This window comes from Photinus pyralis, unplaced genomic scaffold (assembly GCF_008802855.1).
Source record: "Photinus pyralis isolate 1611_PpyrPB1 unplaced genomic scaffold, Ppyr1.3 Ppyr1.4_LG2, whole genome shotgun sequence".
Classification (NCBI taxonomy): Eukaryota; Metazoa; Arthropoda; class Insecta; order Coleoptera; family Lampyridae; genus Photinus; species Photinus pyralis.
In genome coordinates, this window is record NW_022170403.1 from 8380026 (window position 1) to 8392982 (window position 12957).

A 12957-nucleotide genomic window follows, 5' to 3' on the forward strand; every position below is an offset into this window, starting at 1 on the left:
AGTTAAAACTATATTTGATTTTCATGAAACCGATACATATCTATCTATATGTTAAAAGTCAAAAGGCAATTAAAAGTATAAACCTGATTGTGAAACAAAACTCCACTGGACGTTAAGCTTGTAATTTTACATTGGGCACCTTGCTGCATTGGTGATATTTTAAAGTTAATACAATTAAATCATTTGGCAACGTACATTTAAAATGGCAGCCGTACAGCAGAATTTTGTTAACATTAAATTTCAAACTATTAATGAAATTGGCGTTTTTTAATACCTGCATCGTTGAAGCTACACTAATATGATGGAATGTGCCAAGTGCATAACATATTCTTAATCATAATGTTCAACATATTGAGTTTCATCATTTGTCACTAGTACCGAATGCAATATCTTGTGTTTTATACATTTGTTGTTGGTGAAGCGGAAAAACATTTAACTTAAGTCATACACAACACAACACATCTGTAATTTCATCATGTGCCTGCGCAATATAGTAAGTATGGGATTGACTTCAAGTCCAAATTTCAGATAAAAATTCTACAACCATTACAAAGACTACGTTCTGAAGCAGACTGTCTAGATTTATTAACATTATAGTAAAATTCACAACAAATACAAAACAACCAAAATTTCAATTATTTTCATTTTGATATAAAAAGTGAGCCATTTCTTTGGCTTAGTTTTTAGACGTATACGTAATTTTTTCTTTTTTCGAAAAAGTTTAAGTTCAACTTCACTTTGATGTTCACATATTATAGTAAATTGTCGCTTTGTCTTATTATTCAGGGCATACCACAGATATCTATGCCACATCAATCGAGAGAAAATGCAGAACGTGACAACCAAGAAAACGTGCAGCACCAAGTTAAAAAGGAAAGTCCTATTAAACAGAAAGCCCAAGATAAATCGGCGACAACAGGATGGTTCGGCGGTATATGGAACAAGCTTTCCTTACGACCTAAAAATCAAATGAAACTACCCGATGATAAAAATCCATCGGTAAGGTGTATTTTTTTAGAAACTCGGCTCTAATCAAGTTACTTTTAGATTGTGTGGGATGAACAGAAAAAAAGGTGGATAAATTTAGAATCTGAAGGTGATGGCGCTGTGGCCGAATTAAAACCGCCTCCAAAAATGGCGGATATGTATTCCGCGCCCAGTCAGGCTATACCTACCATTCCTGGCGCCGTAGCTCACGATAACCTATCGCATGCACCTGGACATCAAATGGAACCTACTAGGCCATTTTTGGAGAATGGGATGATGCCTACTCAAAATTCTGTTGGTAATGCTATACATACCAATATGGCACAAGGACAAAATGAAGTGCATGAAAGACATGATGATGGGCTACCAAAGACAGCACAACCAAATATGTTTAAACTGCAAAGAGGACGAAGTGAGCTTATATAAAGAGAGGAAATTATGTTATAATCAATACACTTGTTACAGACATAAAAAAATCATATGTTGATGTTTTTAATCCAGGTGCGAAATCTGCTGGAAATGCTCCATCTATAGCCGCCCCTGAAACGTTTTCATCAATGCCTCCCAGTGGATTACAGATGAATTATTTTGTACCCGCTCCAGTTAGCGACCCTAACGCTCCTATGGATTTTTTAACGCCTGCGCCACTGCAACAGATTGATGATAGTTCACAGGTACTGTATACAATTTGTTGTTTTTTTTGCATTAACTATTATTGATCTTTACATCTTTTAAGTCTAAGGGAGCACTGATAACAACAGCTTTTGGCATTTTATATATAAGCAATCTGTTACAGTTACAATGTGACGGTTGCAGCTTTTATGTTTTGTAAAATATTGGGAATCTTTAACAAAAATCTATTTTTCTTCACCCTTACTGGTACACTACAGAAATTTTGATTCTATTTCCAAAGTGATAATTGAAAAATGTTCAGCTCGAAGGTGTAATATTCACAATGTATTGTCATTTAGGACTCAACACATTTCTATTTCCTTTGGCTTTTACCATGTGTAATAAGAATTTCAGAATAATTGGTTTGCATTATCAATTAATGGTCTTCTATTTATTGATCATTGATCTCATAACAAACAATTGGTAAATTATTATACATAGAAATGTATTGCTATCTCTGACTCCCTTGTAGTGAATAAATACATGTTCGAAGGCAATATTCATTGAACATATATCATTTATGTTTTTCTGTTGGCAGAGAAAAGGTGTCAAAAGATATTAAAATGTAAGGTTTGTTTTTAGTCAATTCTGCATGCCTGATTTAATTTTCTCATCAAAAGCAATTTTTGTCCAAATAATATTGTTTAATATGCATGATCATTTCTCATCTGATATTGTACTGTCATTACACGAAATAGCCCGACTTATGGTAATACATTGTTGATAACTGGAAAAGGTACCCAGACTATTCCTTGAGTAGGTGGATATCCCATTGCTTATTTTTCGATTTTAATTTAATTTGTTTTTTTATTAAAAATTCAAAATTAAATTAACACTAATTTTTGGGCTCCAAATCGCTGACATTTTACTTTTTTTTTTATTTTAATGCTAGAATAAACATAAACTACCCTAACGAAAGTATCGTAAAACGTAATAATATATGTTTATTGTATTTTCGAAATTTGAAGATTTTATTGCAAACTTACATAAAGAAACTTACGGGGTGGTAAATCAACATATGTAACTCCCTTCACATCAAAATTATAAAAAAAATTACATAGTTTGACCAATGTAATGTTATTCTTTTTTTATTAATTTGTTAGTTGTGTATATAATTAATTAGTAATGTCAAGGAATTTAAGTTCTGTACAATCAGAGTGGCATTTGACTTGTGGATCGATATGGTCCCATAGCTAGTTGGAACTAACAGAGTTGTCTATGCATTTGAGTTGGGTACTTGATTTTTTTTTAAATAAATTAGGTGAGACTACTCCCTCTAAAAAGGCAAGGTGTATTGTGAGTTTATAGTAAAGACTACAAACATAAAATACTTTTTTCTCTATGACATTAAATACTTTGATAATGTCTCAACTGTATACACCAGATTTGTATCCTTTTTAGCGCATTTCCACAAAATGAAAAAATAAATGCGCTATTGTGGCCACTTTGTCCGTCCGTCCGCTCGTTCGTTGAGACGCTACTAACTACTTCTTTATCTTAAGAGGTATTGTTCTACTTTTTTCGCTATTTGGTTCGTTATGGTGTCGAGGCTTGCACCAAGGAAGGAATTTTTTCTGTGTTTATTGCTAAAACCTACCTATTATAAAAAACCAAAAAACCGTTTTTACATGTTCCATAATTTTACACTTTTGCCGTTTATTAACGATCCTAGTGATCGTTTATAACTTTGTATTGCTATCTGTAGTCTGTCTGTTCGTCTGTTCCTTTGTCTGTCTGTTCCTCTCTCTGTCCGTGTGAACGATAATTTTGTTTAGAAATGTCCTATCGCTTTAAGTTAGTTATGAACTGAATTGCATGAAATTCATTATGGGCATATCTTTAGCCATATAATACGCAATGCCAAAAGTTGAGTCGAATCAATTCAAAATTCACAGTGCCCTTTTCGCATCTCGACCATTTATAAACCGAATTGCAAACTTTTATTTATAAAAGTATTTGGACGAAATTTGATACATAGGCACTTGGAATAAATGAAAATCTAACGCCAGTTTCAACATTTAGATTGGCGCATGCACAGTTCCAACTTTCTTATTTAGAAAAACATTGAAATGAAATTCTTCGTATAAACAGAAATTGAAGTAGCACGTCAAAAATGGATTACTACACATGTGCAACGCTATCTTTCATATTTGTGACCGGATTTTTACGATTTTAACAGAAGTTGCATCTTACAAATGGGAAATGAATGCAAGTGGAAATGCGTTTTTTGTAAATCGTTTACGATTACTTTTTAACTTGTTTGACTTTTCTATTCCCGTCAAACAAATGCAACAAATGACACTTCAAGGCATTTTAAAATAATTTATTTTATCCAAAATCGTCCTGAAACCTTCATATTCATGCCTACTTTCTTCTTGTTCAGTTTTAGCGACCATTTTAGACCAGAGAGACCCAAAATCTTGATATAACCTCCACCTTCATTGAGGGCACAATAAACGCTGTGCTACAGAAAAAGACAATTGGTTCTGTCAGTAGCCATGATTATTACTTGGGGCACTGTTTAAATATTAAACAATACTTGGGGGTTATTATTTATTATGTACCCATTTAAAAAAACTGGATTGCGCATGTACAGACCTAATTTTCTTATTTACGAGTGGATTTTTTTGACATTTTAAAAGAAGGTGCTTTCCAAAAAAACTAACCGAACATAAAAAAATAGATTGTGCATCCACAGACTAAAAGACGCAAAAAAAAATGATTACGCATACGCATCTCTTATTTGTTACCCAATTCTTCTGAAATGGATTGCGCATTGGTAGCACATAAGTTTCTTACTTGTGGATCATTTTTTCTGAAATTTTAACCAAAGGTGCTTCTTACAAAAGCAATTTAAATCACACGTCAAAAAATAGATTGTGTTCGTGCAGAACCAACTTTCTTAGTTGCAGGCAAATTTTGCCAACATTTTTACTGAACATGCTTTTCAAACCATGGTTTGTCACCATTTTGGTTAAATGACTAAACGAATTTGGCTGGGTAACTTTTTTTTTGGAACTTTAATGTGGAAAGGCCTTTCTTGTAAATCATTTACTTTTGTTACTTTTTATAATATCTTAATATATACTGACACCATATTTTTGTATTGGTTACTATCATACAATGCTCGTTTCTGAATTGGTTATATACAGGTATATTCAGCATCTTCAATTATCTCTTTTCACTGGCTGATACATATTCAATATCTGTATGATGTATCCACTCTTACGTTGATTAAGGTTCAAATTTTTGTATTGCGTTTAGTGTGACTAACGCCAAAATGGCATGTGGTCCAACATCAAATTGATGTTACAAAAAAGTTAATAACAAAAACAAAATACTTCAAATAACCATGATCATTCAATTATTTTCAATTCGATCTAGTTATCCATGAAATGATAAAAATGCATCTGTGATAATAGTATTTAAAACAATAACTGGAACAAGAACTCATTGTAGTACTCATAGTATACTATATACTCTGCAGTATACGGCGCGTAGAAAGCCTATTTTCTAGGAAATAAACTTAAATCACACCATGTAATAAACTTCAAGGTTAGCTGTCATATACTTAACAACAAACAAGGTCATTCTAGCATTTTCTTGGATAAGTAGATCAAAATGAAAATAATTGAAAAATCTTGATTATTTGAAGTATGTTGGTCATGGTACATTAAGAACTTTTCGAGGAATTTTTGTAGAGAATTTAGTAGGCCGCCATATGGTATACTAATATACAGGATGTTATTTTTGTTATTATCTGAAAAAAACACTTTTTTTTTGACAGATTTGTATTCAGTAGACAAAAATACACTATTTTGGTTATTTAACCGGCATGTGTTCTCCTTTTAAGAACATAATTACAGTGCAATCTTGATACTTCAGCACGTTCGGTAATCCTGCGTCTCTCTAAAAAAAATAATGATAATTTTTTCCTAGTCTGTAAAATTACGTATTTGTGTATATTATGTATTTCTGTGTATAATTTGTAGACATTGTCATTGTATGCACATATGCATTTTTTCTTTATTATTACTTTCGATAATCCATAATCCAGATTATTTGATAATCCGGCAGTTGCGTGGGCCCATATCGTTCAGATTATCATGCTTCTACTGTACTAGATTTCTTGTGTCTTGTCAAGCAATTGACACGTATTAGTACCAATGAACTACGTATTTCTATAGCAGGTTTTAGAGATTATACACAATGCAGTGTTTCCACCATCCCCTAATATTCTGCATCTAGGTATTTGAATTTTTATAATGTCCCTTTATGTTTATTTACATGATATGCTCGATTTACGTTTAATTAATAAAATTTCACAAAGTAAAAAGTTAAAGTAAATGTAGTAGTCTAAGAGCTAGTGGTTTTTAAACAGTTTTATTATTGTTGATATTTGGATATAAGATAGTTATGTATATGTTAATAACATATCCTAGCGTTCGGCATTTCGCGCGGCTTCGATAGGTAGTCGAAGAGGATTAAAAATTTGAAAACTCAAACAGTTTTATTATTAATGAACCTTTTTTATGCATTAGTTTTAAATTATTTTCGTTAATTTGCCGGACCAACAATCCTCTTTGTAGGTGTTGCCAGTCAAAAATCATCTTACACAATTATTTATCATTTCAGTACATTCATATAAATAAAATAAAACATGCTTCATTACCAATAAAACTGTTTGAATTTTGAAAATCTTCGACCACCCACCACCACCGCGCGAAATTGCTGCCAGATGCTCGGATATGTTATTAGTATATACATAACTATCTTATATCCAAATATCAACAATAATAAAACTGTTTAAAAAAGTGTGCGACTAGCTCTCCTACTATAATATTTTAGTCGCTCAATTAAAATACTATCATTTCTTTAAAGTTCATTAGTATATGAAGACTTAAATTTCCCAAAGGAGAATTATTTCATGTCATTGTTCATTTCAGTAGGACTTTCCATTTGATCCATTAAGAATGACGTTATTGTCTTTGGATTGTTAAGTAGCATATTGTGTCCACTTGTAGTAAGTTCCTCCTTGTCACGGTGACGTTATTTAAACAGTTTAGTTTTCTTTTACTTTTTCAGAGGATGAACTATGTATAAGATGTTGACACTAAAACATTCTATAAAACACATGTCAAGTTCTATTTGATAATGAAAACAGGTCAATTTTGGTTAATCATTACACTTCAGTTAATAATAACATGCTGTTTTTGCAGGGGTCCTAAATGCTCAATTGTTTTTGAATTCACAAGTCTTATAGAGGTGTTCAGTACGATATACCATTTTATCCTATTGTTGACTTACAATCTTTTCATAAACGAACATTAAAATTGAATTTTATAAACTGTGAGATAAATCTTCAATCATATGCACATTTTACTATTTGTTCAAACATTTTTTACCTGTAAATCATTTATTCTGCATGCCTCATTGCAAATATTTCTTATTCTTATATTTTTGTTGGCACAGCAAACGTGATTTAGTATGTCTTTGCCATACAAAAAGCACATTATAAAATAATATGTGGGCTTACTACATCTATTATGGTTGTGGGTAGATATCTAGATCGAGTTCTGCTAGTTCCTTATCGAGGGAGGTTCAATATTACATGCAGAATAAAGAGCCTGTGCATCGTTAACCTTTTGCTTTCATTCATTAGTTTGGTATGTATTTTATTTTAAATTTTCTTTATGTAATTTAATATTTGCTATCTGCTGCTTTAACTATATAGAATGTCATTAAATCGAATACTCCATTGACATATTCATGTCTTTTCCAGCAATAAAATTACTGTTTGCGTTACTGTCACACTACATCTTGGGATATCAACGAGAAGCTGAACGGTGTAAATATCTTATCTGAAGACTCACACATGCTATATAATAATTATGATGGTACCGAAGGTTTAGTATAAGTTATATGGATAAGTAATTCTTAATTGTCACATCTTACATGTAATATATCGTGTCGCGTCATGCTATTTATGTTATAGTGTGCTTGTTTAAATTAAGTTTATTAAAGACAATATTGAGATGTGTATAATAGTTGGTTATATTTGTAAATTTGTGTTCTTATTTGCAAATTGTGTACAGTATGGGTTTTAATAAATACATATTTAAGAAGTTTATCTGAGGCTCATTTAATTTCAGCAAAACTGTTAGCAAATTTATCAAGACAAGAATTGGGAATACCAAATTTGTTTTAAGAAGGTAAGTTACTTATTATTCGTAAATGGGAACCGTCACAATTATTGAACTACATTAGTTACTTTTTCTGCTAGTAACTGTAACGGAAATATCTCCGTAAAACTGATACAATATACTTAATTTTAATTGTTAATGTTAAGTCAGTTTTGTTATGATGCAGCTTGCACTAAGTTATCTATTTTATCGCAATTGTCTAAAGCAGGATTTGAATGAATTTTTCGTAATTTAGCCCAGAAAGGCAACCCATCTTTTATATATTACCGTCGTACGGTTTAATGTCTAATGCCTGGAGTCATCTTCGAACCTACTTGACTAACACTTGAGACAGGCCCAACCTGCTCTACGGAGTCAAACAGCTTTTCAATCTTTATCTTGTAAGTAGTAACATTTTTGGTATAGGTACACGTCACACTACCTGCTCCATTTCTGTGATTAAAGACTTTGGAGTGTCACTTTCTAAGAAAGCTGTAAATCTCAAGAGTTGATCGTGACAAGGTCTTCAATTTTGAGTTTAAAGCACTCCCAAAACCCTTCCACTTCTTCATATATTACCTACCGGTTGTTTGTTTAATAAAATGTCTAATTCATTAAGTGACATTGTTATACATCAACCGAAGTACTTTTTTGTGCTTGGTGGTGTTTTTACGCTATTACAGAGTATTTAGATATTACAATTCACCTCAGTCCTGTCACGGTCGCCAAAAAATGTTAACCATTCAATACACGCCTATAGTGTGGAAAAGACAGCACTTTTCGAATTTTCTTATTGTTAGTGTGGTGTGGTACCTCTACCAATGGGATCTTGGGTTTAGATATGCCTTCCTATACACCCGTATTGGCAAGCTATAAACCACTCTGTATGATTTATGTAGCAGTGGTTCGCTACTTACCCACGAGTTTTGGTCAACCGCGATCGATTCTACCCTATTATTCTTTTTACCTTGGGATTCCTACAAATACTCTTTGTATTCAAGGGGTACGTCTCATGGTTAGGAGTGAAATATGAAAAAATTATGTACCATAGTTTTCTTGATGTTCAATTTTTATGTGCCCTAATAGCTATTATGTGTATAGTGTTAAATAATGATATTTGGGTGTTATTACAATATTAGTGGTAAAATGAGATTAATTACCGGCAAAAAGGTGGATGCGGTCGATTCCACTATAGCGCGCGTGCTTGCTGTTGCTTAGATACCAAACTGCGAACAAGTCTACCTAATGCGTTAATTTCAATTATGCACTTATCTCTTGTGCGATGTCCAGTTTTGTTGCAAATTCTTTTGTAAATGTTGAAACCGCTGTGAATATTTATTCAGGAAATAATCATGCCGAATATCCCGCGTGCGTAAAAATATCCTAATTAAATTTTATCGTTTTTCGTCAAATTGTTTTGCCAAGATGAAGTACTTCTCGTCAATTTTCCACCCAAAATCCTTCGTGATTTTGTTACGTGGCCGATTGAGTCAAGATGCTTCTAAGCAAAACATTTGACGAAAACGTCAAAATTGAATCGGCTGTTTTTATGCACTTGGGTTGAAAATTTAGTATCAACGGTGTCTCCCGCAGTGGTAGTTAATAATTATTTACATTGTTTAAACAATAATAGCAACATTTACGGAAGCAATTGATTTTCTAAATGTTTTTTCGGAATATTTATTCAGCATAGACCGTCGCCCCACTATTAGCTTACCACGCCACGGGGCACCCAAAACTCTCCTGAACAAGGAACAAACTTCGCATCTGCCGGATTCAAACAAACATGGCGTATGTTTGGGATTGAGTAGAAGGAAACCAGAAGTTTCGCATAGGGATTCACTCCCCATTTACCATGTTACATGATGTCAACTTACTCAACTGACACTTGACAGTCGGAATACAAAACTGCGAGCAAGTACTATTGAGTTGCCAATACCTACACTAGCATCATCCGAACATAGTGTCAAATGATTATAAGCCGTGGTGTAAGTTGAAGCACTTGTATGACACCAACCATAAAAATGAGGTCAACCGGTCTGCAACTTTGTATAATTGTATAGGACAAAGAGTTTTACATATTCAGGTTTTTCATGCCTCAATTATACTTATTTGGCGGTTACTCTTCATGTAAATAAATGTATTCACATAGAAAGTTATCTATCAGATTGCAGCAGGTAACTGACCATATCATAATACATACAATAGTAAATGTTGTTTATTAAGAAGTCGGGAAACAAAAAGGGAAAGGGGGCAAAAGATAATTTATCTCTAAATACATGATATATTTATTATGAAAATTAAAGCTCTCATGTAATAATAATTCCGCAAAAACTAAATTAGGTATACAAATTTAAATTTACATCTAGGAATTAATTTCATTCACGATATCGAGGAAAAATCTTGCAATATAAGATTAAGATTTACAGATGCAAAATCAATATTTAATCGGGTGTCATTTACAACAGTTCGTAACATGCTAATGAAAAACGTTGTATGCTTAGGCTTCTCGGAGTATCTATCATATTGGTCCAAAGAATCTTGAAGTTTGAGGGTCAGACTATCATAATTTTTCTTAACGACATCTAAAATTTGATCTTCAGTCGGAGTTGATAAGCTTTGTGAAGTTAACCATTGTTCAATTTTTGGCGAAAAATGTTTTATGATTGCGCGAATGTTTATCAAATTATTATTTAATTTCTGGGCATTGTCTTTAAACTCTCCATCGCCCGTTGCATATCTCAAGCCCATGGAGTACACATTATCAAACACCTGGTGCATACGAATTATTTCGTAATATAACTCATCGTAACTACCAGGTGTCGGTAAAAATGTATCTCCGTATGTAATAAATAAATTGAAAATGTTCGTCACTTGCAACGATAAATCAAATATATTCATTTTTTTGGAAAGATTGCTCTCATGCTGAACAAGGAAACGTAAGAGAGTGATTAATGCTGCCCACAAGTCCTTCCAAGGATAATTAATTCTTATTCGGCACTTTTTTTGATAACACAATATCCGATGGATTACACCTAGGCATAACAGATACAGCTCCATGGGCAGTTTCTTCATCATATGACTCATAACAAATTCCACAAGTAAATCTGAAAATTAAAAAGAGAACAATCTAAGAATGTGTGTTAAAGGATTCCCTTTCGTTACATAATATTTCCGGGTCAAGTGACGCAAAGCCTTAAACCACAGCTTACTTACTATCCAGCTCCGCAACTCTCGAGCGGCGCCTTTGATCTGGCGGTCTACAACCAAGCGAGATGGAATGGTGCGCACTTTCTCGCGCTTGGGGTAAAAGTCGGGGGAGAGATTAAACGAATTTTCATCGCACGGTAGCTTCACAGTACCGTAATTTTGTGCTGTATTGTAACAAAGACTATCTTGATTGTAATGTGAACGTTTAGAATTTGCTGTACAATATTACATAATATTGCAATGAAAGTAGGGTAAGGTGTTAAATTTTATTGCCTAATTGAATTGAATGGGGGTTTACAGTATAGTTGAATTCCGCAGTTCTAATTTAATAAGCGTATACCTGAAACCCTAAAACATTTTTTTGGACAGTAAAAGTTTATTTAAAAATAGAGGCTGATTAGCAAAAAAATAATGAACATGTGCGGTTTTAAAGGTTTATTCAAAACGATATGATTGTGGCGGGCTCTGTGACGTAATAAGCCCGACCAATCAGCTCCTAGAACCATTCAGATGACATAACGACTTGGCAATATTGCAGGAGAATGGCATTTATAACTTGCGTCATCTGTCACAGGCACTTGTCACTTTCGTGCTAGATGCAGTTAAACATCCCTCTCAAAACGTCAAATGTGACAAACGTCAGACCCTCGCGTAAGGTTGCCAGCTCACTTCTACGTGATTGGTTGTAGGTTTGTGACGTATTTAGTCTGAAGCGTTTCAAATTCGGACTAAAAACACAGCTTTTCAATAATTTATTTTGGGTTTATTTTACTCGCAAATAAAAATTGAGGACACACGGGTCTTTTGATTTTTAATGTACTTTGTGGATCAGAAATAAATCCATTCGGGAAAATGGTCAACGTGGCAACACTGGGCTTGATTACACGCCAAACAGGCAATGCAGTCTTTTACCCCAAGAGGCGGGGCATAAGCGCTGCGCGCGTAGATCGGCGCAAACCGCTCCGGCCAAGAGAGTTGTGCAGCTGGATAGTAAGCTGTGCTTAAACCTTGTAGTCTAAGATCCCACATAAGGTCAACCTTCGCCCTTCTGTTTTTCGAGTGAAATGCATTTTTTAGTAATCTTAATATGTAAACAAATTGGAAATGGGTTGCCCAAAGAAATTAAGTCCAGAGTACCCTTAATTTAAATTAATGTAATTAATATTTCTGTCTGCTTCTATCACATGGAGAGAATGCATGCGCGCTCTTTCACATCGATTTGTACACCACAATCAGCGGTTACCCTGCGTCCTTCTCTATCACACACACACACACAGTGCAGCAATTCTAAGTAGCGTGTAACATAGAAACATTTTAGGGGTCTTAGGTTAGTATTAGTAGTAGGACCAAAATCTTCAAGCATACATCATCAAGGGATGAAATTAGTATTTTGTACAATTTGTTTACTATCCAAACCAGTGGAATATACGTTAATATTCTGGGCATCTTTGCGCCACTTCAAGTTTGTGTCCTAGAAGCAGGAATCAGACTTGAATGGGCATACAAAAGAAGGAATAAAAAAAATACCAAAAGTATTACATTTCTTACACAAAAGTAAGTGTGTTTTCGCTATAACTTATTGACCCATTACTTCCTTGGTAGCCACTTAATGGCGGTCCGGTATTCGTGTGCTTAATACTCACCTAGTAAGGTTGAAGCTAATGGTTGTGATGATGTAGTGCGATCGGTAGATGGTTTTCTATGTCGCATAGGCAATTTATGCAAGTGCACTTTAAACGTAAGACTAATATCATGCATAATTGAATTTGCGTATTGGTCCTCGGCAATGCAGCTCAATATTAGAAGACACAACTTCACTGTATTGGCACCAGCTTCCGTTTTAGTATCTTGCATCACAATTGAGCTGAAAAGATATCAATGCTGAATCAACAATCAATGTTTGGCA

The 12957-nt window shown here is 33.7% G+C and overlaps 2 protein-coding genes across 10 annotated transcripts in view; one reads left to right on the forward strand and one right to left on the reverse strand.

Annotated features, from left to right (window-relative positions):
- The window catches only part of LOC116163652, a 42180-nt gene extending 34616 nt beyond the window's left edge, over window positions 1–7564 (forward strand). For 6 of the 9 annotated variants that reach the window (XM_031477691.1, XM_031477690.1, XM_031477698.1 and 3 more), the window contains 5 exons: window positions 787–999; window positions 1048–1399; window positions 1453–1661; window positions 7220–7325; window positions 7442–7564. In XM_031477691.1, the coding sequence (XP_031333551.1) occupies window positions 787–999; window positions 1048–1399; window positions 1453–1661; window positions 7220–7300 (855 nt within the window). In that variant the 3' untranslated portion in view covers window positions 7301–7325; window positions 7442–7564. Of the gene's footprint in view, window positions 1–786; window positions 1000–1047; window positions 1400–1452; window positions 1662–2197; window positions 2225–7219; window positions 7326–7441 lie in introns of all 9 variants that reach the window. The other 3 variants (XR_004143784.1, XM_031477695.1, XM_031477696.1) reach the window with 3 other exon arrangements.
- A 2541-nt stretch (window positions 7565–10105) lies between these two features.
- LOC116164956 (armadillo-like helical domain-containing protein 3) lies at window positions 10106–12957 on the reverse strand. Its single transcript, XM_031479213.1, has 2 exons — window positions 12695–12957; window positions 10106–10948 (listed from the first exon to the last, which is right to left on the reverse strand). Exons 1-2 carry the CDS (start codon window positions 12903–12905, stop codon window positions 10224–10226), a joined length of 936 nt encoding a protein of 311 aa, XP_031335073.1. The 5' UTR covers window positions 12906–12957; the 3' UTR covers window positions 10106–10223.

What these genes read in the sequence shown, in the direction of transcription:
- LOC116164956 (XM_031479213.1), bottom strand. Translation starts at nt 12,905, where the DNA reads ATGCAAGATACTAAAACGGAAGCTGGTGCCAATACAGTGAAGTTGTGT. An exon ending in ATTAGCTTCAACCTTACTAG is followed by an intron (nt 10,949 to 12,694) that starts GTGAGTATTAAG and finishes TTTAATTTTCAG; the next exon opens with ATTTACTTGTGGAATTTGTT.